The sequence below is a fragment of the Ictalurus punctatus genome, chromosome 19, assembly GCF_001660625.3.
Source record: "Ictalurus punctatus breed USDA103 chromosome 19, Coco_2.0, whole genome shotgun sequence".
Taxonomy (NCBI): domain Eukaryota; kingdom Metazoa; phylum Chordata; class Actinopteri; order Siluriformes; family Ictaluridae; genus Ictalurus; species Ictalurus punctatus.
In genome coordinates this window covers 17293247-17317913 of record NC_030434.2, presented here as the reverse complement: position 1 = coordinate 17317913, position 24667 = coordinate 17293247, and the positions used below count along the sequence as shown (strand labels likewise).

At 38.2% G+C, this 24667-nt stretch overlaps 2 protein-coding genes across 4 annotated transcripts; both read right to left on the bottom strand.

The window, feature by feature from the left end:
• Nucleotides 1-3174: 3174 nt before the first annotated feature.
• il22 (interleukin 22) lies at nt 3175-5482 on the bottom strand. The gene is made up of 5 exons (XM_017494747.3): nt 4803-5482; nt 4575-4640; nt 4300-4458; nt 4111-4185; nt 3175-4018 (listed from the first exon to the last, which is right to left on the bottom strand). Exons 1-5 carry the CDS (start codon nt 4941-4943, stop codon nt 3926-3928), a joined length of 534 nt encoding a protein of 177 aa, XP_017350236.1. The 5' UTR covers nt 4944-5482; the 3' UTR covers nt 3175-3925.
• A 477-nt stretch (nt 5483-5959) lies between these two features.
• On the bottom strand, nt 5960-23341 carry mdm1 (Mdm1 nuclear protein). 3 transcript variants are annotated; one of them, XM_017494744.3, is made up of 15 exons: nt 23249-23341; nt 22470-22572; nt 19660-19973; nt 19286-19420; nt 18768-18944; nt 18505-18647; nt 18126-18222; nt 17093-17113; nt 13691-13890; nt 12824-13066; nt 12463-12605; nt 8710-8843; nt 7683-7917; nt 6872-6937; nt 5960-6420 (listed from the first exon to the last, which is right to left on the bottom strand). In XM_017494744.3, exons 1-15 carry the CDS (start codon nt 23264-23266, stop codon nt 6305-6307), a joined length of 2145 nt encoding a protein of 714 aa, XP_017350233.1. In that variant the 5' UTR covers nt 23267-23341; the 3' UTR covers nt 5960-6304. The 3 variants fall into 3 exon arrangements, with proteins under 3 accessions (XP_017350233.1, XP_017350235.1, XP_017350234.1); XM_017494746.3 differs by lacking the exon at nt 23249-23341 and adding an exon at nt 23059-23162; XM_017494745.3 differs by lacking the exon at nt 17093-17113.
• Between the last annotated feature and the right edge of the window lie 1326 nt (nt 23342-24667).

Below are 24667 nucleotides of genomic sequence, written 5' to 3'. Positions count from 1 at the left end.
TCATTTTTCATCAATTTTACTAGTAGAAAGAGTTCAATGTAATGCTCATCTTATCATTTAAAGGCAATCTGCTTTTAGGAAACTTCGCCTTAAATAACTCCTGACATGTTCATACAGTAAATGAACATGGCATAAAAATATTAATTAAATACATTTATCATTGTGTTAACAACATTGATGAGGTTTTACGATACTAAAAGTAACATTGTTATGCAGAACGTTTATGCATTAACCTTTAAATGACTCCAGTGAGGCCTACAAAGTAAAACGTGCTATTAAAACAAGATCCAAATTAAATGACTCACTATAATTATTGCTATTTAATAAAAAGATATGTGAGTATAGGCATTTTTGCTGTTACATATTGTCAGACACTGCAGGGAGTTCAGAAATACGTGTATTCGCGTTAAATTAGAGAAGGACAGGATTACGGGAAATTTAAGCCGTTGTACTGTTTAAGTGTTTGTCATTTCTACTGATTCCGTGTCATGTAGTGAATCCGAATAAAATGCTTACAATGGTACTACCAAGATTTGTCACACACAATTAGTGCTGATACTCTGATGATCTACTAAATGAGTGTGTCACCTTCAGCTTCTGCCATCACTTTAAACCAGGTCATAAACCATCTGATTCAGCAAGAACTTCACCTGACCCAGATAGATGGCTTACCACTTTCTGCCACAATCAGGGTTCCAACCTGAACCTCCTTCCAGGACACACTTGAGTTAATCACAAGAAAGACATTTTTAAAAAATTTATTTTTAAAGCTTCTAAGAGTTGTTATCTATTTTGTGATGGAAATCTGTGGGGAAAGTTTTGACAAATTTCCTGTCGAGAATCCAAGAAAGGAACTATTATCATTTCAAGCCTTTTGTGCTAGCATAATGTCATCTCCACTGTGTAACAATGGGTATTCCACCTCCTTTTTTTAAACACAGACACAGACCAGGAAGTTCACCTACAGCAGGTGTCATGAAACGTGTCAGCTTTCTCTTCTCTGACTGGGTGGCTGTATAGTGGAATTCACGCTGTGTCTACTCTGTTGTCATCCCGGTGTGTAAATAAGGAATTATGTAACTTCCACAATGTGACACCTTGCGGTGTTGTGGGTCATAGTTAACAATTGCCATGCAGGTCCTAGAATTGGATAAGATTCCCAAAACAGTTGCACTCTTTGCACTAAAAGTATTAATGTTAGATGATTTATTATGCTTCTAAAGGTATTACTCACAACCTGGTCAATTAAAAAAAAATCACCTGGAAAACCAGAGGAAGAAGTGTGCAAGACCAATCAAGTTCGCATTATTCAAAAACAAAACTGACTGAATAATAACTACCTTTAGCAATAAAACATTGTTGCTATGTTTTGTTGCAAGGGTTCACCACTAAATCAGGCTCTTCCTACATGAATAGTTAATGGTCTATCTAACTGTTGGGTTATTATTTAGATATGCTCGGCTCTGAGCAGACGCGTGACTCTATCATGTAGAAGCTATTCAGCACTTCTCAGCAGGAAATTTATCTTTTTGGTTCCTGGTTATATGATGCGGTTATTGAAAGTAAGAATCGGTCTTGTTTCAATGTGGTTTCATTTTTTAATGCCTTTTTATGTTGAGTTGGTGTACATGTTGAATACATGTATTTAGTATAAGGATATTGCTTGAGCAAGACTTTTCAGATCTCATTCGAGGAAGTATCTTCAGTTTTCAGAATGCTGATCACATAGACGCTGGAGCTGTTTATCGTAAGACTGCTTATCATAATTTGCACGGTATAAATAGCAGAGCATTACATAAATGTCAGCTATGCTGTGAATGCATTCAGAGACAACATACCTACACAGTATACCTACACAATATACCTACACTACACATTGCCAGAACATGTACAATGTACAATTTCTACTCAGTGATATTTTTTCAGTAGCTTGGCTAATGTCTAATGGGCTTCTCTGTTTTGCTCTTCATTAAATGATGTTTCTTAGTGGTAATTCAATATTTTTGTGGGTAGCATTTCAACCTCACAGCTCCAGCCTGGTTCAATCCTGACCTCAGATTATTGTCAGTATGGAGTTTCACATACTTGTTTTCCCTGTGTTTATGTGGTTTTCCTTCAGGTTCTCCAGTTTCCTCCTACTGTCCACAAACATGCAGGTATGATTGCCAATGCTAAATTTCCCATAGGTGTGAATGTGTGTGTAAATGGTGCCTGTCAATGGACTAGTGTCCCATCTGAGGTGGATTTTCCTACCCAGTGTTAGTGCTTACTGTAGATGAATGAATGAATGAATGAATGAATGAATGAATTTTTGTTGTTATGTTATTGGACAATTTCTGTCCTTTTTTCAAACACAAGAAGAGCAAAGTTTGCATATATGTATTATAAAAAATAATAATTGAATTCTGTTTGATTATTTTTATTAGTTATATTTGGTCCAGAAAAGTAAGCTGTGGATAATTTGTCATCTTTGTCAGCTTTATGGCTAGAGGGAAGTTTGGAAATAAGAGGGAAGTTTCAGGGACAAGGCACTGTAATAAGTTGCGTAGTGAAACCATTGCAGTGTTCCTGCACAGGACGAATTCAACGTTACTTTCCATTTTAAAAAGCCAGTAGCATATTACAGCATATTACAATCTTACAATTAAGAGAGTTTGCAACTGGAACAACCACGCTTTCCTTCACCATGATCAACATCTCAAAATAGCCCAGCTCTCCAAAGGACGCTGCTAGAGTTAATTTCTCCAATACTATACACTGGGTTTAAAGGAAGGGTTGTGTTTACAAAGGGGCTCTTTTAGACCTCAGCAGCAGATAACACATGACTGATTCCTGATAACTTCTTAAAGTCATAGCTTATTATTCAGTTATACATCTTAAAACATATTATTTAGTAACGGCAGTGAAGCTAGTAGAGAACATATAGTTGTATTAATAATGTCCCTGCCAATAGGTCCTGGGGATGTAAAGGGTTAAATATAGGCATAGTACAAATGTATGCCTAATTAAATCGTTTTATTTATTATCTCTAGAAAATAAGGTGCACAAATTCTGGTTTTCACTCAGTTTCATTTTATGAAGCAGAGCATGTTTGACCAGCCTTGTTATTTGCTGAAAAGGTTTTTTCTCTCACTTTTATATCACATAGCAAACAGAAAAAGCAACACATTGTAGTTTTTAAAGCTTTTATTGTGAATATGCAAATAATTGTGTAGAAAACAGGCATACCAACAATTTATAACTCTTTGTTAAATAATTTCATTTTTTTTCTAATTGTGAAAAGTAAAAAAAATATAAAATAAAAGGACATAGTAGGAATGCTTTTACGATGCATTTACATTATTTTACTCTGGCATTGGAGGTACATTCCAAGTCAGTTATGCTGGTGTCCACTTGTGTGGCTTTAAGTCACAAAGACCCAGCTGACACACTATGTGAAGCCTATGCTATCAATAAAAAAATTCAATAATTTATCGTCATCACATAATGCTGAATAAATAAAGCTAATAAATAAAACATAATAATAAATAAAGCTCTTCATATGAAATATTTCAAAACACTTTTCATGGTAAAAAAAATAAAATAAAATAAAAATAGGCGTATTTCCATCAGTCCATGGCACACTCATGAAAAAGAATAGTACTAAACCTTTTCTTTTCCGATGCAGTGGTACCCTTAAGGATAAATCGTTTGTACCTTTACATTTTGTACCTTTCACCTGTGAATATAGCATAGCTTTTTAAATAAAATAAAAAAGTTTTAAGGTACATAATTTGACTATAATTAACCTTTTAGAGTAAAGGCACATTTCTAGGTGAAAAATACACACCACCCTTGTGTGTATTACTTCAGCAACAAGAAAAGGTACAGTACAGTTTAATACCCCTTTTTCCTGACAACACATTGCAGTGGCTCTTGCACAGTTCTAGGATGTGCTGGTGGCACTGCAGGACTCGTACAGGTAATGGAAGAGAATATCAGTCTCCCCAATTGCCTTGTTCTGCGCTTTGGTGTTATTCTGAAACAAGAATTGTGACATTATAATTAGCCTATATGTTCACAACGTGCGTTAAGATATTCACAGTCTTAAGCCAATTTAGACCAGCCTACCTTGTACATCTCTCCGGCTCTGTTGAGGTTCTGCTTGAAAGTTTGCAAGTGCTCCAAGTCAATCTGTTTGGCGTTCTAGAACAAATGGGAAAAGTGCATTTATTCTCATATGACTCGGACAAGATAGCACTCTGGGAGTCTTGTTCATTTTGAAATGCATCTACTGTAGCTATATGATGCACTACTTACGCAGTGTGGTTCCAGGTCTCTAGCCACTCTGTTCAAATCAGGCTTCACCAGATGTATGCGCGGATAGTTGTCCTCCCGGCCTTCATGCGCCTTACCGTCCAAAATGTGCCTGAGGTAGTAATCGAGGATCTTGACGTTGGCGCAGCAAACATCCCCGTCCTAGAGAAGTAAAGAAGAAAGTTATGAATGCACGTATGCCTTTTTTAAATTATTATTATTATTATTATTTATTTTATTCGTGCTGTTGAAACTTCTGAAGTATTTCGTGCACTCACTTTTAATTTATCGCTCGAAATCACCGGAATCAGGCGAGTCTCATGGTCTCGGTCTTGCGCTTGCGCCTGAGCACGCAACAGGAGAATAGTATTAATGACCGCGCAAATCATTAAGGAGTAAAAGTTACGAACTGTGACCTGTTTTAGTGCTGCACCATAGATAGATAGATGGATAGACAGATCCAATAACATGCATTAACACCGAGACTCCCTGCGCTTTAAACTCACGTGCTTGGCCATGACCATGACGTTGTTCCAGGTGTCAGGGTTGTCCAAAGGGCGCGAGCGTAAACGCGCAGGTCGGGCATCCACGCTCAGAGCGCAGCAGCAGCACAACACCACCAGCACAGCAAGTACAGCGCAATTCATCTTCCTCAAAACTCGGATCACTCGTGAGCACTCTTACAGATCAGATCAAATGAACAGCAATCTCCACCGTCCCTTTTCAGCTTCGCGCTGCTTGTGGTAACTTGCATAACCTAGTTGTTTATATAGCCCACGCTCTGGCCTAGATCTTATCCCAACGTCACTGCGGTGTGATATCATTTCTCTGATTTGGGCGATTCCGCACCTGCTCATGTGCATAATGTGCATCTATCAGCACCTCTGACTCAGGTTAATTGGTTTGGAAATTCGCACACTGTGCTGGACAGAGTTCCTGAAACGTGCAGGTTGCCAAACGTCCTATTATTCGTGGTATTCATTGCCTGTCTGGAATGTACTTCCGGTAAAATACCCATGATGACGTTAAAAAAACCTGGGAACTTTCTGCTTTCACGTTAATTATTGCACAGTTATAATACAGTCTCGTTATTATGTTTACAGTTGAGCAGCTTGAGCAATCTTACACTGAGAGGTTGCCAAGAGATTTATGAGAGTCGTTGTACTGGTGCTAAGAGAGCCATATAGACTGTTTAAAAAGTAAGGGAAATCAATCAGACATGCAATTAAAAAGATAAAAAAAATTGTGTTGACGCTCAATGCTGCCATGACGTAATTGCAACGTTGCAGGTCCCAGTAATAGGCTAACTCATAAAGTGTGTCGGACTATGGCTGAAACCCAGTCAACTCAACAGTCCATATGTAAGTGTGATATTTATGGCTTCCTATAGAACAATCTAGAACAAGTTGAATTTATGGAATATAGAAAGTCTATTTATAGAAACAACCATCCATATTATTCAGTGTTTGAAAATAACAACAGCCAATCTGTGAAGACTGGCCTGAGCAACACGGTTTCAAATCTACACTCTGGAATGTGTGAGAATATGCGTGAGGTTTTTCCAAACAGATTTGTGTGAAATGTCATTTGAATGTCACTGAAACTTGAGAATAGTTTGAACGTGTATAATATAATTTTGCCTTTTCAGTCTTGTTCCTCAATGCCTGTGGTTTTTGTGTTTTTATAATACAGGAGCTTTTTTCTTTTTCAAAAGACAATAATTTAATTACAAACTAAAATATAATACAAAAATGTACCAATCAATCATTAAAATAAAATAAATTGCATTCATTTTTAGACAATTTCATTAAAAACCCAAAGAAATAATTTATGCACTTTTATTAAAACCCTCGTCTATAATCATGCTATATAGTTAGTATCAAAATATAATTTAAGACAAATTTAGAAAAAATGGCAACTCTAAAGCTGATTTTTACATTATACATTAGTATAGGGCTGTGAGTGGAGCGCTGTGATTTTTTTCATCAGTGTGAGCACTGAGATGACATTAACTCTTTCCCCAGAAGTCTTCTTTCCTCTTATGAGCACGGTCCAAAACCTGGGATGCCATGGAACAAGAAGCTGCTGACTGGAATGAGATCTGGGACATCCTGTCTTCTAAATCTAATGGACAGTGGGCACAATTAGACTTAGTACAGATCCTTTTAGATCATTTGGAACATATTAGGCTAAAAATTAGGCAAAACAATTAAAGTGTTTGGCCAGAAATACAGTAATGGAAAAGGGTAAACAAAACTTTTCTAAGTGTGCATAGAAATCACAAAATAATTACATAGTAGTTACTGGATAATGTGTTCGAAATGTAATGACTAAATACCAGGCTGGGAGCATTAGGGTTAAAACAAAATCAATGCTTCCAGTATGTGCACCACATCAAAAGGTAAAGAATGCCTGAACTAGGTTGTTGTGCACTCTGACAGACAGAGAAAAATGTTACTTCAAGTTTACCTTTCGTGATAAAAGGCTGACATTGAATCTTTAGTAAATTAACCTGGAAATTAATTCTATACATCACCACACTTTCATATGAATATTATTAATGAGAGAATTTTACCATCGTCAGAGAGACAGTCATTGGAAGGGAACACAATTCTTTCTGGCCGATGGACTCCCAGGTTCCCTATAAATAAAGTGGAACTACTGATGAGAAATCCTTTGGTAAATTTTTGCAGTGATATTATAATATTATAATGTACCAGTCATGTTGTGTATATGTGTATATATATATATATATATATATATATATATATATATATATATATATATATATATATGTATATATATATGATGACATAATGCTTACATAGCATGCACATTTAATTTGTAATTCTGTGATTGTTATAAGAGCAAGATTCTAACCCCGTTGATGTCTTGATATATGACACTGCAAATTCATGAGAATAGATCAAAAATAGAGGGAAAGTGCCTACAGAGGATGTTACATGTTAGTAGTTAAGCCATGAAATCAGAGAATAAATGGAGTAGGGATTGTACTACATTTCATCACAATGGGGCTAGTTTTAAGTCACAATTTAGCACAAAGGTCTAAATTCTCCGAGACGAGCATTAGTGGACCCTCAGTGGAAAAAACCCCCACATCATATACACACGTTTATGGAAAAAAAGAAAACAGAAAAAGAGAGCGGGGATGGGAGACTGACCTAAATTACTCTCCTGATGCTGTTTGCGGTAACTTAACCTCACTCTTTTCCCTGACAGTAAATTACTCATTGTATAATGTTTATGTGACCATTGTGTTTCTTGTCTGGCTTTTTTTACACACTGCATGCGCTCACACTGGGGAAAGGTGAAAACTTTTTGATGAGGATATTGGACCTACTGGACTATGAAAGCATATAACATACCGTTATGCTGAAACTCTGGGTTTCTCAGTGTGCCGTGGATTCTGTTGGCATGCGCTGGGGTACTGTCTATGAGCCAAGCACCGCTTGCTTTTTTGTGAGGTGTTTTTTTTGCTGGTTTAGAATCAGGTGGAGGTTCAGGTGACTCCCCAGCCCATGCGTCTTCTCTTAACGGGAGTGGGTCTACTGTTGCCATCCCTGCAGCTGGAGGAGGATGAGAGGAACTCAAACCTTCGGCCTGTGGAGTGGAGCAGAGTGTTACTCTTGATCAGTGTTGCATGTGAAATCACTCATCATAATTAAGCTGCATTTAAAGCTTCACTTAGTAGCTTACTATATTCAGAATTATATGTTAAATGAACAGCTGTGTTGCTGAAAGCTACTTCTCAAACCTCTGGTATACTTCGTTTTTTTTTTTAACGCACACAGTCGTACACATAGTCTTTCAAAGTATACTCCATTTGACATGCACGTGTACACATACGGTCGACGCATGCGCATTACGAAAACTTGCACTACCTCTCCTGGCCTACAAGAGTCAGTACAGAGCAGTAAAGCAGGTCTTTTGGTGTGAAGGACGATAACGAAGAAGAATCACAACAACACGAAGAACAATGCTTGGGCGATCTCTCGCCACGATTAGCACCCATACACAAATCTTTAAGGCTAGAATCATACAAATGCTGGTACTTTCTAATCTGCACTTGTTTCTTTCTCCTCCATTCATTCATTTTTTTCTTCGACTACCTTGTGAATCAACAGCCCTGGGTCACTGTTGCCACCTTGTGGAACAACTAAATATTGCAAAAGAATTAAATGCCCATGTGCGACCTGCGCGTACAAAGTATGTGAAGTGAAGCATATTTTTGCTTTATTTTCAATATTAATGGCAATTATTTTCCCACTTCTGTTTTCTCATTCAATAAGGCTATTAAACTCCATGTACGACAAGAGTGTTATTAAAAATGTTTGATAGTTTTTAATGACATTGACTGACTTTTTTTGGAGAAGCTTAGGGATATTGTACTACCTTGCTGTTTTTTTCTGAAACTGAGGCACAACTGAGGTGTCTGCAAGGTGAGTGAGCTTTTCCAAGTGGTGGTTCACTCCTCCTGGAGGTCTTGGAATACTTAACCTTTGGAGGGGAGACAAGTATAGCACCACCTAATAGGTAGAAAGAGAAAACCCTTATGAAAATTGCAATTTCACTCAATTTTGTCATATATAGGCTATAGGCAGGAGAAAGAGCAAAATGTTTGTGACAATTTGTAAACATACACACTAGACATATAGATTTAACATCAGTCAATAAAACAACCTGTGGCAGCCTCTTTCATACTTCAAGATAGAAATATATAATGTTAATGTATATTGAGCAGAACGTGCTCAAATGATTTCTTTACCATCCTCAACAATTTATTCAAATGCACACTTCCATTAGATTTAAACATATTCATTTAGTAGATGCTTTTATCTGACATAATTTACAAATGTAGAAAGAAGAGCACAAGATGACTCATCACACTATATTACTTTCTTCCATTACACTCATTACACAAGGTCATGCATTTTCACCCCGATTACAAACAGTTTCCAACTAACTTCCATTAAGCATTGTGAAGTCTATGGTAATTTTTATGCTGGAGTAATTCCATTATGTAAATTGCATTGTTTGGTCATTTCCCTGCTTAAATTGTCCAGTGATCTGTTTGGACATTGTCTCTCTTTACATATTTCAACTGTTTCTGTTTGTTTTAAGTGATACTGGAAATTCTGGATATCTATCATAAGCTGTTTGATGTCTCGTTTTAGTCACCTGAAAAAAGTACCTGTCATTTGCTGTTTGCCCAATCGCTGACACGAAAACCAGTATGAACTATGTTCGTACTTGAATCTGAACACATCAAAATGAAGGAGGTTGCCGTTTGTTCTACTTTTAAAAGTAATTATGTAATGAAAGCGGAACAATTAGAATAAAGGAAACATATTTCTGTATAGTATAAATGATTGACAGCTCTGTGAGAAACTTTCCAGGCTGCAGGCGTTTACTTAGTAAATTTTACATTGTATAGTAAATCATGCAGATATGTGACTGAGCGATATAGTCAAAAGTTTATATCACCATATCATTACATTTTTGAACAATAACCTGAGTATATTTTTATACTCAGATCTATAAGAGAGATCTATAAATCACTGCTGAAAGACTCTCTTTATTTAAGTTTAAATAAAGTTTGTGCAGTCTTTTACAAACCTAAGATTTTATTATTTTTTTTATCACAGGCCATTTATTTTTATTTTATGTCATGTAAAATGCAATAAAAAAAAAATAAAAAAAACAAGAGCACTAGGTCCTGTTTTACGAATATCCAAAAAATATGCAAATGATCACTGAAATATGGTAGGAATAAATAAATAAAAAGTGTAGAAATGTGAATAAAGAGGTTATTTAAATTGCTGTTGCCATCAGCTGTATAAACGTGTAATGAATATATAATATGAAATCACTTATTTGCCACACTGATATTAAGTAACTGTTTTGAGAAACTTAATATTATGTTAAGAAATAATTCAGATCAGCTTTCTCATTACTAAGCCTTAGCAAAAGGGAAAATTTGGTTTTAAAAAAACGGAGGGAGAAAATGGTGACACTGACAAAAAAAAGGCTTCCGTAGATTTAATACATGCTCTTCTCATGTATTCATTCGCACATTCAATCGCGACTGCTGAGGTGACTTTCAAGCTTAAAGAAAAATTGCATTGTGGGTGCGAAAATCACCTGTATTTTGCACTTTTTGGGTAGGGACAACCCAAATATATGCATATTCATAAAACCAAATGTGCAGAATTGACAAGACATGCTATTTTGCTTATGTAAGTGATGCATTGTCCGTAGAGCCTGTTAGTAAACCAGCTTGCACTTTTTTTGTGGTTATATGAAACGCATTAATGCTTAGTAAATCAAGGCCCAAAGACTTTATAGTAAACAACCAAGAGGTGCTGCACCACAAACTCTTTCAGGAACACTGCAAAAAATATAGAGTATTTAATACCCTATTATACAGCATCCATAAATCAGTCCACATCTGTCCATTCCCTAGCCAGCCATCTTCAATTTCTTTGTGATGTGGGGTTTAGAGAGGGCATGACATATGTTTATTTATCTATAGTTAATTTATATTAATAGTTTCTTTATCTCACACACACACACACACACACACACACACACACACACACACACACACACACACAATGTGTGAGAACAAACGTGCATTTGTCAGTTCCCAATGGTACAGGACTGTAATTTCTCTCGTTCAGCGATGAAGCACACAATAGCTACTTGAGTTATATCTCCCCCTTGTGGTGAGTCTTTTTCTACTTAACATGCAAAATCCATTGTAGCGCTTGTCATCTAAAAATACATTTCACATCAGATAGGGGTTTCCCTGTGCAGTAAAGCAGAATTTCTCCCCCACTGTTTATACCCGTATCTAAGGAGCCTGATATCCATTTTAAGAACACAAGAATAGGGTGTGATTAAAAAATGTTAACACATATAACACAGCAACACTGTAGTGGAAACACTGACATCATTACACAAGGAGGTCAGGTTACTAAATATGGACTGTAAAATGTAACTTAATTGCTTCAAAGGGGCTCCGCTTGTTCACCAAAAATGAGAACTGTACTCTAAAGAAAAGAAATTGGTAAAGAAGTGTTAACATATTTTTTTATTCACCCTGTATATAGAGATTGGCATGTGTTCACAATGCAAGCATGATTTAGAAAGTATTTCTCATTATAAACAATATGAGAGAGCATCCACATGACATGTCAAGTGACATGTCTGACAAAGAAGTGAAACGTGGGTTGTTGTTTTTTCCAAAATGTGTGAGTTGCGTGGGGAAGAACTTGCAGGTGTGCATGTCAAATATTCCAACAGCTTTTTTCTAGTCATGAAAGTGATTCTTTCTGCAGGAAAAGAGATCTACTGTATGTCCACAACCTGTCATGACAAGTCATGCAACTTGTCAATCTAAAGGCATTTTTTGCCTAACCTCTGTTTACTTCTGAAATCTGCCAAAATCTCTTGTTAATGACAAGGTACGGGTGTGAGTTAGGTACAAACTACTGCTCCTTTCATTTGAAGCACTGTATAGTTAATATTACCTGTTATATAACCTGTTTTTTAACCCACACCCTGCCGCTCCAGCAAAAACTATGACCATGCCCATACACTCCTGCAGACACTCTGGACTACACCCACGTACCCCTGCGCTTGTTATTGTTTGTACCATTGGGAATATTTTCTAATGAACTCCGCTGTGCATATTTGCCAAAATACAAACAAATTAGCAATTGTTTAACCCTACATATCTGCAACCTTGAGTCATGAGTGGACAGAAAGCAATAAGGCAGGATGTGTTTTGTCTTTATGACAAAGCACCTGTAATTATTAAGAAAGCATAACAATGTTTGATCTCTTTTGATCCAGGATTTTTAATTGCCCGCTCCCGCACACATGAGTAAAAAATGTCCGGCACCTACGAGATCCCAGTCCCGATGCACACCTCTAGTTTAGTTCTTCTATATGTAGAATTTCTATAACACTTACTAGCCAGTTTGCAAACTAAGGGCCTGTGGTATGGAGCTACTGGTGCTCCTGAGTACAACACGGCTGCTGTAGGGGGCAGACTTTAGAATTTCAGACTTGTTTTCAGGTTAGATACTTGTCTGAGAATGGTACACGTGTGTGAGAAGAATGTGTTTTTTTGCTGGTTACCAGTTGCAGGAGTGGTGCGGTCATGATGAGTCCTCTGTGCAGCCAGCATTGCTTTTAGTTTGGGAGTAGGTAACCTGCCCTCATCACTGGAGCTTCGAGGCTCCTCTGGATGTGACAAGTGCTCACTCTCTGCCCCAGTGTCCCTGAACAAAAGCAATTCTACGATCACAATATGACACAATACTCCAAATAACCTGTGTGCAGACGCTTATTAAATAACCTATTTACACTAAGTACCTTACAACATTTTAGGGAGTTTAGAGTATTTCATTAACACACGCACACACACACACAATAGCCTGTACTCAACAAATAATTATGAAATTGTGGAAAAGAAAGTGTACAATGATTCAGAGCTTACTCCTCCTTGTTGTCTTCTGAATGCCCATTTATATTTACTTCCTCACTGGTTTCCTCTGACTGCTCCTTCCTCTGCTGCTTTATCTCGGCCACACCCCTTTCACAAGGACTTACTTCCTCGTCCCATGCCATTCTCGTCTGTCCAGGAAGGGTGGGGCTGCTGGGAAGCTCTGCCTCTTTACAAGAGCTTCTCCTACTTGTGGCCAAGGACACAGATGAACTGGGGCTACAGCTCTCCCTGACACTAAGGACACATTCAGAATAGATAACACTTTCGCTTGTAAATAACGTCATTGATAAAAAGCGCTGCTATAAACTGAGCAGAAGTGAACAACAGAAAATATTTAATAATATAACATACTGTATACAGTGCATGGGCGGCGAAGCAGAAAAACGAAAGCATTAAAAGGTGGAGCTGTGCAGCACAGACACAAGCGAACAGCGCACAACATAGAGGTATTCATCTGGTGTTGTGTTGAAACTTGGATGTAACCCAATGTTATTTTAATACCCAACAAATGAATGCATAAGAATACTGATGGACCAAAAAAAAACATGCAATGCATCTCAAGTTCCACTGTTTTGCTCTGCTTGCTACATTGATGTTAAACATACTTCTCAAATGTCAACTCTACAGACTGCTTATGAATAAGAACTACTACTCAATAGTAACCCAAGATTTCAGCTATTTATTGGGACTATAATGCCATTCCACTGATGCCAATCTGTTCTACTGCCCCTTCCTCATAAAAAATAATACTTAGATAGGACAGCAATTTTTTGTGGTGGCTATGGTTACCAATTTTAGGGATGAGACTTAGGTTTTCTGAAATCTAATATAACTGAAGACTTTCTCAGTGTACTGTACCTGGCCAGGTCCAGGGCCTCGATGATGGGACTCTTGGTGGAACGAGTGCCTTCATCAGTTTGAGTGGAGGGAGAAGAACCACTAGATACTTCCCACAGGCAGTTCTGCTCAGACAGGATCTGGCTCAAGTGCTGCCGGGAGAAGTGAGTTCCCCAGGCCCTCTTTCTATATGCTTCTGCTTTCTCCCGCAACTCCCGCACCTGAAAGAGCAAAGCCACAGATATTTAAAATTCCGCCCAAAACGCACGTCTACAACATATTTATGCTTTCATAACTGCACTAATCAGCTCTTCGATTATTCAATAGTTTTCTTATATCAAATATTTGTCTAAATAGCTTGCTTTGTGTAAAAAAAATAAATAAATAAATAAATAATTTTTTTTACAAAAACAGACTTGTGTAATTGGTAAAGAGAATAATTTGTATTGACTCAAATCTGTGTCATGCACAAGGTATGACACACCAGGTGGGATGTCAATAAAAGTGCACCAACATGTCCTAGAACAAAAGCTAGTATTTATAACAATATCTAATTTCTATGGTGTCCATCTTGATTTCAAGAGAAAGCCAAGTCAAATGGATTAATTATAATGCATGCATTACTCCAAAGAAATAGGATATATGGAACAGAATCCAGAAAGTGTGGCCTAGAGTAATTAAAACTACAGTTTCTGAATGAAACCATTTAAAGCAATGGTGCATGTAAAAAAAAATTCTTTTAAGAGTGTAGGAATGCTGGAAGGGATACTCAAAAAGAATTTTTTTAACCTTATTTCAAACTTTACTTTGATTTAATTGAAATACTATACATGTAACAGATGCATGGCATCCACCTTATACTTTATGAGCAAAAATTAAATTAAATAAAAATAGTCACTCCTTGGTAGTATGCACAATGCAATGTTGTAATTCCTGTACATAAAAAAAGCCCAGCAAAACCACATGCAGTATGAAAGTTCTGTGGAAAGAAGGCTGCTTACTTACTAACATGCTGACTCATTAACAGTGAAAGTCTCATTTTCACACACACACACACACACACACACACACACACACACACACACACACACACACACACACAAATTTCTGTTGTAAAATAGACACGTATTAAGGTGACATCATGAGGCCTTGCAGATCATTTGGGAGGGTGTGCAGCACACACACATTACAAGAACTGAGGACTGGAGATGAATGACCTTGAACCACTTTTGACTCGCTTAACTTTACAAAATTAAAAACAGGCCACATTAGACACAATTTGGATTTCATCATCAGTTACTTGGATTGTTTTGTGAAACATTAAGTGATGTTAAGATTTTTTTTTTATTATTATTGAACAAGAATGATGTTTGTCATAATGTATGTGTGACAGTCTGGGACAGCAGTCAAATATTGCAGATTATTTCTGACAAATAATTTTTTAAAAATCTTTAAAACAATGTGTGTAGATGTTTATTTGTTAACTGTCTAAAACTACTATGAAAGTCTAGATTTTCACACTCCTAGAGGAAAAGGTTCATTTTAGAACCAGAAGTGCGGTTTAATCATGACAGTTACGTGCACATATAATGTACAGCAATCAGACCAAACGGAATCAAATTCAGCAAAAAACAACAACAAAAGAAAAACAATTCTCAGAAGGGCAAAGTGCACAGGATGTGAACGATGTGCAACTGCTTCTGGTAACAGTTACTTTGGTTTCACGCTGTACTTTGGACGCATGAGCCTCAGCCTTCTGAGCAAACAGAAAGAAAGTGTATGGGATTGTGGTGTCGTTGGTCTGTAAAAAATGAGGAACTTCTTATTATTAAGTAGCAGTCACTTCAGACTTTGGCCTCGCTGTTTTCTTAATGCTGCTTGCCGCACATCTGGGGGGAACAATCAGCCGTCTATTCCACCAACATTCACCATTATTGCTTTCTACCTGGTAGGATTTGCTTGAAGCAATTATGTCACACTGTCAAACCCTAAAGAGTTCTTCAGCCTTCAGCCTATTCTATGTAGAACCCTACAATAGAGGTATTCCGTATCAGAGAGCATGCCAAGAACAATCCTAAGAACTCGTATCCATTCAGTGAACCCCTGTGTAGTGTAGTGATACCTGCCTGCAATCTGTCCTATTGCTTAGCTTCATTTAGCAAGCCTTTGTCTTACCAAGATTCTACAGGGCGTCCCAAAAGTCTCCATACACAGTGGACTACGTTTGCCAACACCACGTCGGTTGTGTCTTCATCAGTGGATGTTCGTGGACGTCCACTTCTCGGTCAGTCCGCAACACTTCCAGTCTTCAGGAATTTGTTAATAAGTTTAGCAACAGTGTCAGTCAAGTCCAGTCAGGTAAGTCAAGTCCCTCGCAACCTTGCAACCACCTCCCGATCCAGCCGTCAAAAAGGTTTCAATACACTCTTCTTTTGTCAAAGGCATTCTTAAAGGCTATCTAAAAAAACATACAGAATATAAAGTAAGTATGGAAACTTTTGGAAGACATTTTACTTAAAAGTGTTAATTTCCCTTATGTAGGGAGACTTTTGAGTCACCCTGTAGAAATCTATGATAATAGAGAAGATAAATAGATCTGCATTTTCCTAGGCTGTCACACAAACTGATCAGAGGTAATTTGGTAAATGGCGCACTTATATAGCGCTTTTATCCAAAGTGCTTTACACTGTGTCTCATTCACCCATACACACACACACTCACACACCAATGGTAGCAGAGCTGCCATGCAAGGCACTAGCATGCCATTGGGAGCAACTTGGGGTTCAATTTCTTGCCCAAGGACACTTCCACATGTGGAGTCACGTGGGCCGGGAATCGAACCACCAACCCTACGATTAGTGGACAACCCACTCTACCACTTGAGCCAAAGCCGCCATTGGCAGGAGAAAAAAGCCATTAGTGGTAAATGAGTACATTTACAGAAGCAAAACATGTATGTGTATGTGTATGTGTGTGTGTGTATGTGTGTGTGTGGCCGTTAGCTGAGCAAAGCAGAAAGCAACAAGCGAGCTGGAAAGCTGCCAATGTATTTGTGTTAAAGAGTGCTTCGTGCTCATGTGTGATCTTACTTGGGGTCTGCTGGGTTTCTGAGCAGCAGAAAGCCAACATCATAAAAGAATTTATGGTGGCCTTCAAACCAGATGAAATATACTCGTTTCACTGTATTTTGAAGAAACTTGAATGAGTGGCATTAAAATGGTGGGAAGCACTGGACTTTGGCTAATTGACTTGGGATTTACTTGGAATACTTGATAATTAAGACTACAAGACATGAGCTTATACATGCATGAAGTGATGGCACCTGCAAATCACACAGCCTTGAGCACATATTTACAGGAAATGTGAAGGCACTGGAGACCACAGCAACAAAAGAGAGGATGAAATGATAGGCAGGTCATTTACCTCATGATACCACTTGTGACCCTGTAAGATTAATGACACAAATCAGCGATTAGCAAAACCTTGATGCCATCTGCTAGCATCTGATACATACTCTCGTTTCTCCAAAGCTTACGCAGGATGCCTTTTTTTATTTCTTTAAATCTTTGATGAGTAATACATACATAGAACGTTGGTTTACTGGTACCACAGTTACAACTCATCATTGAATGAAAGATCCCACAGCGGACTGCAACATGTCTGAGGTTAATAAGAGGTTCAACGTATGTTGTTTAAAAATCAGCATCTTGAGTTGTCTAGAGTTTAAAACCATTGGGGTGTTTTCAAAATAAATGAACATTTAATGATTATAACCAACCGAATTTAAAAGTAGGGATGTCTGAGTTCAGTCCTGGTGATCTTCCACCCTGGAGCATTTAACACTCCTTAACCATCTTAATCAATGCTTTTAGGAGGACCTGAAGAGTGGACCAGCTGCTGTTTGCTTACCTCTCCTTTTTTTTGAATGAACAGTAAAGATATATGTTATACCTAATGTAGGAATAATCCACTTGGGAGCATACTGTTAAAGGAAAATAATTAATGGTGTCTGTTATTTCACTTGCACCACAGCAATTTGCCAACAACTGCAACTTTTCCTTGTTAAGTAACAACACATTTTGAATCCTTTTATTATTAGTCTTAGGTTATGTAGAGTGCCCACTATAAATGTCCCTGTGAATTAGCTGTTACTATAGAAACGATAACATATTAGAACAGGCTTATTAATATAAACCTATCATTTGAATTACAGCAGGCACTACTGTCAGAGTCGCTGTTATAGAAAATGAATCAACACCTTGTGACCAATCATATTTAAGAATTTAGCAGCACTGTGGTATAAACTAGAATGCTGGTGGATGGCTGTGCAGAAAATGTAATATAATAAATATAATATTACACTAAGAATACCACATCCTACATTCAGTATTTCTGTTATGCGCTCACATATTCTGCCAGAGTGTAAGGATGAGGGATGTAAGGATAGTCGGGTTACCTCTTCTCCTAATGTCCTGGACCTGACCCAGGCACCATCTCTGTAGCAGTACTGAAGAGGAGAGCGGAAGTTTGAGCTATATTCAGTCTTCACCTTCCTGAAGTAGGCAGAAAGATCAAATTGGTTTGTGTAATAAATTGTGTACCATACTGAACTTTTACCACCACAACTCTCTCTCTCTCTCTCTCTCTCTCTCTCTCTCGCTCTCTCTCTCTCTCTCTCTCTCTATATATATATATATATATATATATATATATATATATATATATATATATATATATATAGGGGACAAGCAAATGCCGTTCAATAGTGAGGTGATCATTATATGACTTGACCTTTCATTTGTTTTATCTAACAAAATATAAAACCATACACACACCTCATCACTTTGGGCGAAACAGGTTTTTGAGCTTGTGGTGTCTCCGGTTTCTGTTCTAAGGGCTGTGGTTCTGAATGAGGAGTTTTCTCTTTGGGGCTTGACTTCCTGCTGAGGCGCTGATGCCATCGTTTCTTCTTCTTACTCTACCATTAGCGCCATGTGAAAGGTACAACAGAGGAAGAAGGGTGAAAACTGTATTACCTCTCTTACTTATTGTGTACAAATGGTGAACTCCTTGCTCACTATACAAAAAACACCAGTACCTTCTCTGGGGAGATATTCTCCATTTTGAGAGATGGAAACTCATTTAGTTCCATGTCTCTTCGTAAGCATGGGCCTCTGGGTGGAGGGGATCCTTTGAAGCTCCTCTTGTACTCACTCTCCATTACTACTGGATTAGATTTATAAGGTGGGATAGACCTGTTGTTGGAGTACAACATCTAGAACAGACAGCAAAAATAAAGAATATCTCTGAAATGAAGTAGATGCATTTCTTTTTAGCCTAGAAGTGTTCTTAGAGCCATTATTAGGAAGCATTAACATTTCTAAAGAGAAAGAGTCACCATGTATAATACAGGTTTCTGGTACTCCTCTAGTTATGTGGTGTACATTAACTATCTGCTGCCATCTAGTGGTGATCATTTTTATTTTCGTCTTGCAGGTTTTAACAAACCATTTACAAAGTCTAATTTGACAGCGATATGGTTATCAAGAATTCAGTTGCAACTACAGTACTCAGAGAAGATGAACTCTTATGTGCTGTGTCAGTCTGACCAAGTACCTCTTGGGCAGTAAGAAGAGGTGATTCGGCTGCTGGAGTTTTCCACTGAAATTGCCTCTGATACTCAGAGCTCTGGCGGCCATTCCTCTGGCGCTCTGACTTCAGGCCTGCCTTCTTCCTCAGTACATGGTTAACCTGTGGACCAGCATCCCAAACATCTCTAAATTAACACACACTAGTAGTATGGTGCAGCAAGGAGCATTTGAACCTCCAAGCTCCAAGGTCCTGTGGCTCCACCACAACCCTGATCAAGATAACACATAATCTCAGTTTCAATTTGTATATGTAGTATTGATAAAACATTGTTGCAAGCAAATGATAAAAATTATTATTTCTCCTGTTTCTGCTAAACTACAGGAGTGAATAGTACTTACTCCGTCTGCTGGCTGTTTTTCTGTCTCCTGGTCAGCAGAGGCCCTGGATATATGACCAGATGCACATTCTTCCTGGACCGGAGTCATTTTTGAGGCTCTTGCTGGTTTGGATGTTCTCGGGGCTAGAGGGGTTTCTACATTCTCAACACTGCTTGTTGGTGCTACAGAGACCACAGCTGGAGGGGAAGCAGGCAGAGTTGTAATCTGCCTCCTGATTAAAACACCTGGATCTCCCCACTGGAGAGAAGTGGATACTTGAGGTGGGTTCAAGGGGGTTCTCTTCTTGGATTGAATCTGGGGTTCTCTGCTAATTCCTTTAGGCAAGTAGAAAACAGGAGAATAAGTATAATTACGCCTTTAAGAAAAATTACAGAAAGCATCAGTGCTTACTTAATATTTATAATGATGATAAAAGAATAAATATCAGAAATATATGAATAACAATAATATTTGTATACTGACAATACAACAATTTGTACTTTGGTATAAATTTATTTATTTATCCAATTCTGGTTCTATTTCAGGACACAGTTCAAAACTAGCTCATTATCCAGTCATCATCAAGAGCTTAAAACAATCCTAATTTTCCTAACATACATGCTCTGTCATTAGTCTGTCATTAGCAAGTCCAGCAATACACCAATATGCCAGGATTTATACTCGGAATTTATCGAAAAGGGATTTAGACATAATCACTGGCTAATGCCTGGGTGTCTTTTCGGAGTGTAATACTTAATTCTTCTTATAAAACGGAAAGCCGCTGTTCTACAATCTTATTGGCTGAGCCGTGTTCAAAACACACTCGTGTCAGTGTCTGAATTCTGTATTAATGCACCAGGTTTTAAATCAATAAAGCCGTTACTCTTAAGTCATTGTTCTGTCCATAGGCTACTCTTTGGCTGTTATGTTGCTTAGCAACCACAGCTAGTTTACTTTACAGATTACACTACATGGTGGAAGAATTGTTATAGCAAATATTTGTCAATAATAAATTATTTATTAAACACTGGATTTTATCATAATGTTTTATAAAAGCATGCCTAAGAATACCCTTACTCATGATCATTTCAGTGCAATGCATGCCTTGTCATGACTTATTGCTTTATTTAAATCAAAACTGTGGTTAATTCAATAAAAAGCATCATTTTAAATGGAGTGATTATTAAGTCATTAGTAAAAGTCTGAGTATGCATGACAGTATACGCATTTCCACATTCATTTTTAAAAATGCACTTTTTTTTTTTTTTACAACTCTCCCTGTGTGTATGGAAAACTTTGTAAGGCCTAAATTGTGAGCACTCAACTTTTATAAACCAGGCCCCTGGGGTGCTTTTATTTTCTTTAATTGCATTTCCTCATTTCATTCGTTTCTTCGTATCTTAGCTCCTCCATCTGAGGATGCAATGAAAAGAACGAGAACCGAGGGATCAAATGTATTTGCTAGATAAGCTGCACTTGTTCGCAGAAGCGTCTGTTTAAATTGCCGTGACTTACTGATGACTCGTTGCACAGCTGTGTCACCTGAGCAGAACATTTGCATACTGTGTGATTGCATACACAGACACATTGTAATTAGCTTTTATTCAAGTATTTTAATGTGATCCAATTGTTATATATTTAATGACTCTGAAAAGCTGTGTGATTATTGATTTTATTATCATATAATTAATTTGGGGTGTACAGTGGTTTAGTGGTGGGTATTTTTAGCAGTTAGGTTGTGAGTTTGAATCCTGCTACCACCAAGCTGCTACTACTGGGTGTTTGAGAAAGGCCCTTAACCTTCATATACTCAGCTCAGTTGTAAGTTACTTTGGATAAAGGTGTTTGACAAATAATTAAAATGTAAATACTGCATACTTACTGTATATCATGCACTATAATAAAAACACTGTATCTTCACTTTGCAAGCGTGCTGACTTTTTAAAATGTAGGATCAAGGAGGAAAAAAGGCATCATTTAGGGTACTGGAAATCATCGCTCTTCTAAAATTGAACCCTAATAAGCATCCAAGTAATTTACTCTAAAGCTATGGTTCTCAAAGGGGTCCATGAAACATAGACAGGAGATCCAGGATTGTCTAATCTGTTACAGTGGTAGAAAAGAAACCCCACCATTATTATAAATTATTTTTGCCTGAAAATACTGTGAACTGGAATCTAATGACAATTTAATAAAAATGGGTTCTATGGACGAGGTTTGAGAACCTGTTCTAAAGGCTTGGTTGTGTCTGACACCGAGGTCCAGACCTCTCCAGTTTCAGAAGGTGATGTTTTTGTGCATCTCACGTAGCATCTTCAGTTGTCAAACTTAATATGGAAACAGAGATGTCCTGAAAATGTGGTGACAGAAAATATTCTACTGCATTCAGAGCAGTGCTGAGTGGTTCTCAACTGAGAGAGGAGAGGAGAGGAGAGGAGGAGAGAAGAGGAGGGGAGAGGAGAAGAGGGGAGAGGAGAGGAGGGGAGAGGAGAAGAGGGGAGAGGAGAAGAGGGGAGAGAAGAGAGGAGAAGAGGGGAGAGGAGAAGAGAGTGGAGAGGAGGGGAGAGGAGAGAAGAGTGGAGAGGAGAAGAGAGGAGGGGAGAGGAGAGAAGATGAGATGAGGAGAGGAGAGAAGACAAGAGAGGAGGAGAGGAGAGAAGAGGAGAGGTGAGAAGAGCAGAGGAGAGGAGAGGAGGGGAGAGGAGGGGAGAGAAGATGAGAGGAGCGGTGAGAAGAGGAGGGGAGAGGTGAAAAGAGGAGGGGAGAGGAGAGGAGAGGAGGGGAGAGAAGAGGAGAGGAGAGGAAGGGAAAGGAGGTCTGGTGTGTCTTACCCAGCTGGTCGGAGCGCAGTCCAGCCAATCGCATTGTGCGCTGCGGTGACGCGCCTCTCACTCGCCTCCTCGCCTTGTGTTTACTCTGATGGCTGCTGATGCCCTGTGTGGTGGTGGGGGTAGAATCAGAAACACTAAAGTAACGGCTCAGTAGCGAACAGCTCGAGATTACTGGACTGCTCTTTGCTTCAACACTGCAGGATTTCTCTTGAACAGTGTTTCACCTTATTTTACATACACATCGGCGCGGTGCAGAGGGATTTTATTCCGTCACCAGCTTTAATCCATGATTAGCTTTACCGGCTAACTCACTACTGATAAGATTTTCTCGAAGTTTCCTTATCTGCACGCGACTAAGCACTGACCTCAAGAATCTTCTGTTATTACAATGTAATGTGTAGCTTTGTTGTTGTTGATGATGATGATGTTGTTTTTAAACTAGCTACGCTAGCCATGTTTGTTCATGCAGGAAATCTCAACTTTGTTTACTATATAAAACATGCATTTTTATTTATTTATTTTTTTTAAGACTCCGCAAATATCTTTTGAGGCTATCTACTAAAGCAAAGAGCAATATGTATTACTTTACCCCTCATGGCTTCACTGTCATTCTTCTGTAAATTTGGATCAGATAAAACCGAAACCATCCGCAGGCTCAGCTTTAGAGCTTTTACTTTAAACCCAATGACGTAAAATGATCAAGTTCCGCTTCCAGCTCTTCCCTGCACTCTGCATGTTAAACTCCCGCTCGCTACGTTTAAATAAACTAAATGACATACCTTAAAATGGACTGTCATTATAACTCCGAATAGGACTAAACACACGCAGACTTTCTGTGAATAAATCTGGTTGTTTGTGTACACGCTGTCTAGCTGAGAGATTTGGCTACAGTTAAGGCGCTGGTTGACATGGTGACGGTTGGAGCGTCCCTTGATACGCGCATGCACACTGAATGCACATCTAAGCTTCTTGGTTGTTGTTTTTTTTGTGAGGCTGTTGCACAGAGTGACCTTCTTTAAAGCGCATCTATTATGGTTTTAAAACCTGCCTAATTTTGTTTTAGAGGTTTCATACAATAGATTTACATGCATCCAAGGTCCAAAAACACTTTAATGTGCTCATAATTTAAACTGCAGCATTACCCCCTTACTCCTTCTTTTCGGAGTCAATAACCCCGTTTGTTGTGTGCTTTGATTTTTTAAACTTTGCAGACTTTTTACATTCACAAACAGCTCTATAACACACTACATGAAAGGTAATATTTGAAAAACCATGATATGTGCATTTTAATTCTCTGACACAACTGAACCTGGATAAATATGGACAACATAGAGCTGGGGTTAAAAAGTATTTATTTATTTTTTTTATCATGAGCATCAACAATGTGGGACCAGTGCTATTTCATGCATGTTATTATATGATTTCTTAAAGGAAAGCTATGGTAATGTGAGTAGGACAGTGGATCAGGTTTGCTTTCATAATCACAGAGTAAGTCAGAGCAACACTGAGCAGTTAGTACTCACTCCTGTTCGTGTGTGTGTGTGTGTGTGTGTGTGTGTGTGTGTGTGTGTGTGTGTGTGTGTGTACTGGGGTGTTGACTGATGTTTGTGCAGTAGGAGATTAAACAGCAGGGCTGTTACACCTGTTAAGCATGTTACTGTATGTTGTTCAGGGACTGTGTTTTCTCCAAACTGTAGTGGTCTAGATGGCAGGCGGTCATTGCTGGTGTAGTTACAATTGTGTTTAATAGGAGAAATAAATCCAACACATCGCAAAACATAAGGGCTAATGGTCAAATTTTGCTGTTAGCTCTTGAAACAAAAGCGCACAAGTTTTTTTTTCCTCACTTACAATTTTTCCATTATAAGAAACAATTTACGGCTAGTTAGTGTTATACGAGATGATGAACGTGATGCAGTTGACGATGATCTAATCTGTTTGAGAAGAGTGTACTGATTAAGGAGGTGAGAGAGCTGGACAGATTACAGGGCTAAAGCTCTGCTGCATCGCGCTCTTTAAGGTCCGTCTGGCACTGCTATCAGCAGATAGGTTTAGGGTTAGGGGAGACTGTGAACCAAAGTGAAAACAGACAAACATGTTAATGAAAAGTCTCAATTCTCAATTCAAATTTCCTTACAAAATAAACCTTAGATATCATTATAGATTCCTATGACAAAAGTGGGGGGCACAGTGTAGTT

Coding starts and splice junctions, on each gene's coding strand:
- il22 (XM_017494747.3), bottom strand. CDS start 4,943: ATGAATTGCGCTGTACTTGCTGTGCTGGTGGTGTTGTGCTGCTGCTGC. Junction 4,641..4,802: donor TCATGGTCATGGCCAAGCAC/GTGAGTTTAAAG, acceptor TTGCGTGCTCAG/GCGCAAGCGCAAGACCGAGA. Junction 4,459..4,574: donor TTTCGAGCGATAAATTAAAA/GTGAGTGCACGA, acceptor TTACTTCTCTAG/GACGGGGATGTTTGCTGCGC.
- mdm1 (XM_017494744.3), bottom strand. Junction 17,114..18,125: donor CCAGGACATTAGGAGAAGAG/GTAACCCGACTA, acceptor TTAATCTTACAG/GGTCACAAGTGGTATCATGA. Junction 7,918..8,709: donor TTTCAGAAAAAAACAGCAAG/GTAGTACAATAT, acceptor TCCACTCCACAG/GCCGAAGGTTTGAGTTCCTC.